This window comes from Eriocheir sinensis, chromosome 69, assembly GCF_024679095.1.
Source record: "Eriocheir sinensis breed Jianghai 21 chromosome 69, ASM2467909v1, whole genome shotgun sequence".
In the NCBI taxonomy this organism is placed as follows: Eukaryota; Metazoa; Arthropoda; class Malacostraca; order Decapoda; family Varunidae; genus Eriocheir; species Eriocheir sinensis.
In genome coordinates this window covers 8,053,322-8,055,821 of record NC_066577.1, presented here as the reverse complement: position 1 = coordinate 8,055,821, position 2,500 = coordinate 8,053,322, and the positions used below count along the sequence as shown (strand labels likewise).

The 2,500-nt window shown below is 43.0% G+C and overlaps 1 protein-coding gene across 1 annotated transcript in view; it reads right to left on the bottom strand.

Moving 5' to 3' along the window:
- LOC126988624 (OCIA domain-containing protein 1-like) overlaps positions 1-719 on the bottom strand; it is a 3,530-nt gene extending 2,811 nt beyond the window's left edge. The window contains exon 1 of the mRNA XM_050846988.1: positions 551-719. Within this exon, the coding sequence (XP_050702945.1) occupies positions 551-601 (51 nt within the window). The 5' untranslated portion in view covers positions 602-719. The remainder of the gene's footprint in view (positions 1-550) is intronic.
- Positions 720-2,500: the final 1,781 nt, after the last annotated feature.

Sequence of the window (2,500 nt, the reverse complement as noted above, 5' to 3'; positions counted from 1 at the left end):
GGAAGGGAATGAGACAGAGGGAAAGGAAAGGGAAGGAGAGAGAGGAAGGGAAGGGAAAGGAAGGGAAGAATGGGGAAGGGAGGGAAGGGAAAGAAAGGAAGAGAAGGGAAAGATGGAAGGAAGGGAAGGAAGGAAGGAAGGGAAGGAAGGGAAGGAAAGGAAGGAAGGGAAGGAAGGAAGGGAAGGAAGGAAAGGAAGGAAGGGAAGGGAAGGAAAAAGGAGAGAAGGGAAGGGAAGGGAAAGGAAGGGAAGGGAAGGGAAGGGAAGGGAAAGGAAGGGAAGGGAAGGGAAGGGAAAGGAAGGGAAAGGAAGGGAAAGGAAGAGAAGGGAAGGGAAGGGAAGGGAAGGGAAGGGAAGGGAAGGGAAACGAAGAGAAGGGAAGAGAAGGGAAGGGAAGGGAAAAGAAGAGAAGGAAAATGAAAGGGAAGAAGGGAAAGGAGAGAGAGAGAGAGAGAGAACCAAAACATCCCATTCCCTTCAGCCCATATTTCATCCGCCATTTCCTCCATTATCTCACTATTACATTATCTTCCCGCGCCATTATACTTACAAACTGACCCTCGCCTCCTCCCTGTCTGCCCGGCATGCCCTGGGACGCCATAATTAGGGAGATATTAAGAAAAATGAGAGAAAAGTTCGGTCAATCTCCTCCCTCGCCTCTCTGTTGCTCAATCTTGCTCTTGCTCTTGCTGTACATGTGACCCGATGGAGAGTTCGGCCTTTCTATCGGCACACCTTTAATAATTGATTGATTGATTGATGGTTTATTGGTGCAGGTAAACAACAAGGGAGAAGGAAAACAACAAGCAGTATCCATTATAAATCTTCCAATCCCCTAATTCTTGCATACATCATATCTTTTCCAGAATATCTTCATGGCTTCTATAATTCAATCATTTGCTTCATCACTCATTATTTTATCACTTATTAACCTCCCAATCGGCTGGTGAATATATTATACTTACTTATATGTCAATTTAGTTGTTTTTGAAGCCATTATTTGTTTATTAATAGGTCAGTTACATCACTAATAACTCCATAGGCCTCTGTTCACTCACTCCATCTTGATCTTGATGTCACAGGTGGCTCGGGATTTCTCTCCAGCCAGGCCAACAACAACAGGTCACAACAATCATTTGCTTCATCACTCATTATTTTATCACTTATTAACCTCCCAATCGCCTGGTGAATATATTATACTTACTTATATGTCAATTTAGTTGTTTTTAAAGCCATTACTTGTTTTTTAATAGGTCAGATACATCACGAATATAACTCCATAGGTCTCTGTTCACTCTCTCCAACGGGTCACATGTACGGCAAGAGCAAGAGCAGGATCGAGGGACATCATTGCTGACGTAACTCCCTGGTCGGGCCTGTCTCTAAAGGTTTGATCAAAACAAACCTCTATCGACAATATCAAAGCTTATTCACCCATGTTAGGAACGTCAGAGAACTTATCATTTATTTCTAGGTTCAGTTACGTAAGAAAAGTCTACAGCGACGCTTCAAATATGGTAAAACACGCCACCAATAAATAAAAAATAAATATGATACGTTATGAAAAGCAAACACAATATATGAATTCACAGCACGAAACATTTTTAAACTGAACGAAAAAAAAGAAATATCGTTCACCCTCCCCCTCCGCCCCCTATACCCCCTCCCCCGGGACACCCCACAGACACCCACCCCGCCCAAGACCCCTACCACCCCCCCGGCGGTACCACCCGACCACTGCCCCCCCCCCTAAACACAAAATCGTTAATTACTCCGTTAATACTCAACCGATCGGATTCTAGTAAAGACCAAAATGTTCAGCGTCGAATGCTACACCTGAGGAGCTCCACGAACATGAGGAAAACATAGACGCAGCAAGAGGCGCAGGCGAAAACCGTTAAGACCGACCTTTGGACCGGTATAGCTCAATAACGAAAAACGCTATCTTGATTCTGATAGCGCCATCGTCTTCTCCGGCAAACTCTACACCGTGTATCAGTTGTTCGTCAAGAAATATCTAGAAATAAAAAAAAAGAACCAAACGCGTTCAAAGTTAAATTTGAAAACGTCAAATTATAGCTTGTCTCGGTTCAACTGGCTATACTTATTTCCATAAACTTATCTTCACTAGTAAAGGCGTGACAAGCGGCTAAAGAAATGACGTGTTATCTCCAAAACTAAAGATCGTAGCGCAGATTCGAGACCAGCGTTGTATTCCTCGCTAAATTCTAAAACTTTCATTATCTATTGACGGATGAGAAAAAATAGATAATAAACGAAGAGCGTTGGATCAAAGTTAAAAAAAAACGCGAAAAACAGATCATCATAACTCCATAACTATTGGTCGTAGCGTCATTCTGAAGGCACCAGCGTGTTCCCCGCAACTGGTTCTCCCAGGCGACAATTGGGCATACAAAACTTTAGAGTATTAAAGTACTTATAGGCCTTCAAAGTTTCAACACGTTTTTTTAAATCGTGGATATCTCCGTCAGTTTTAGGC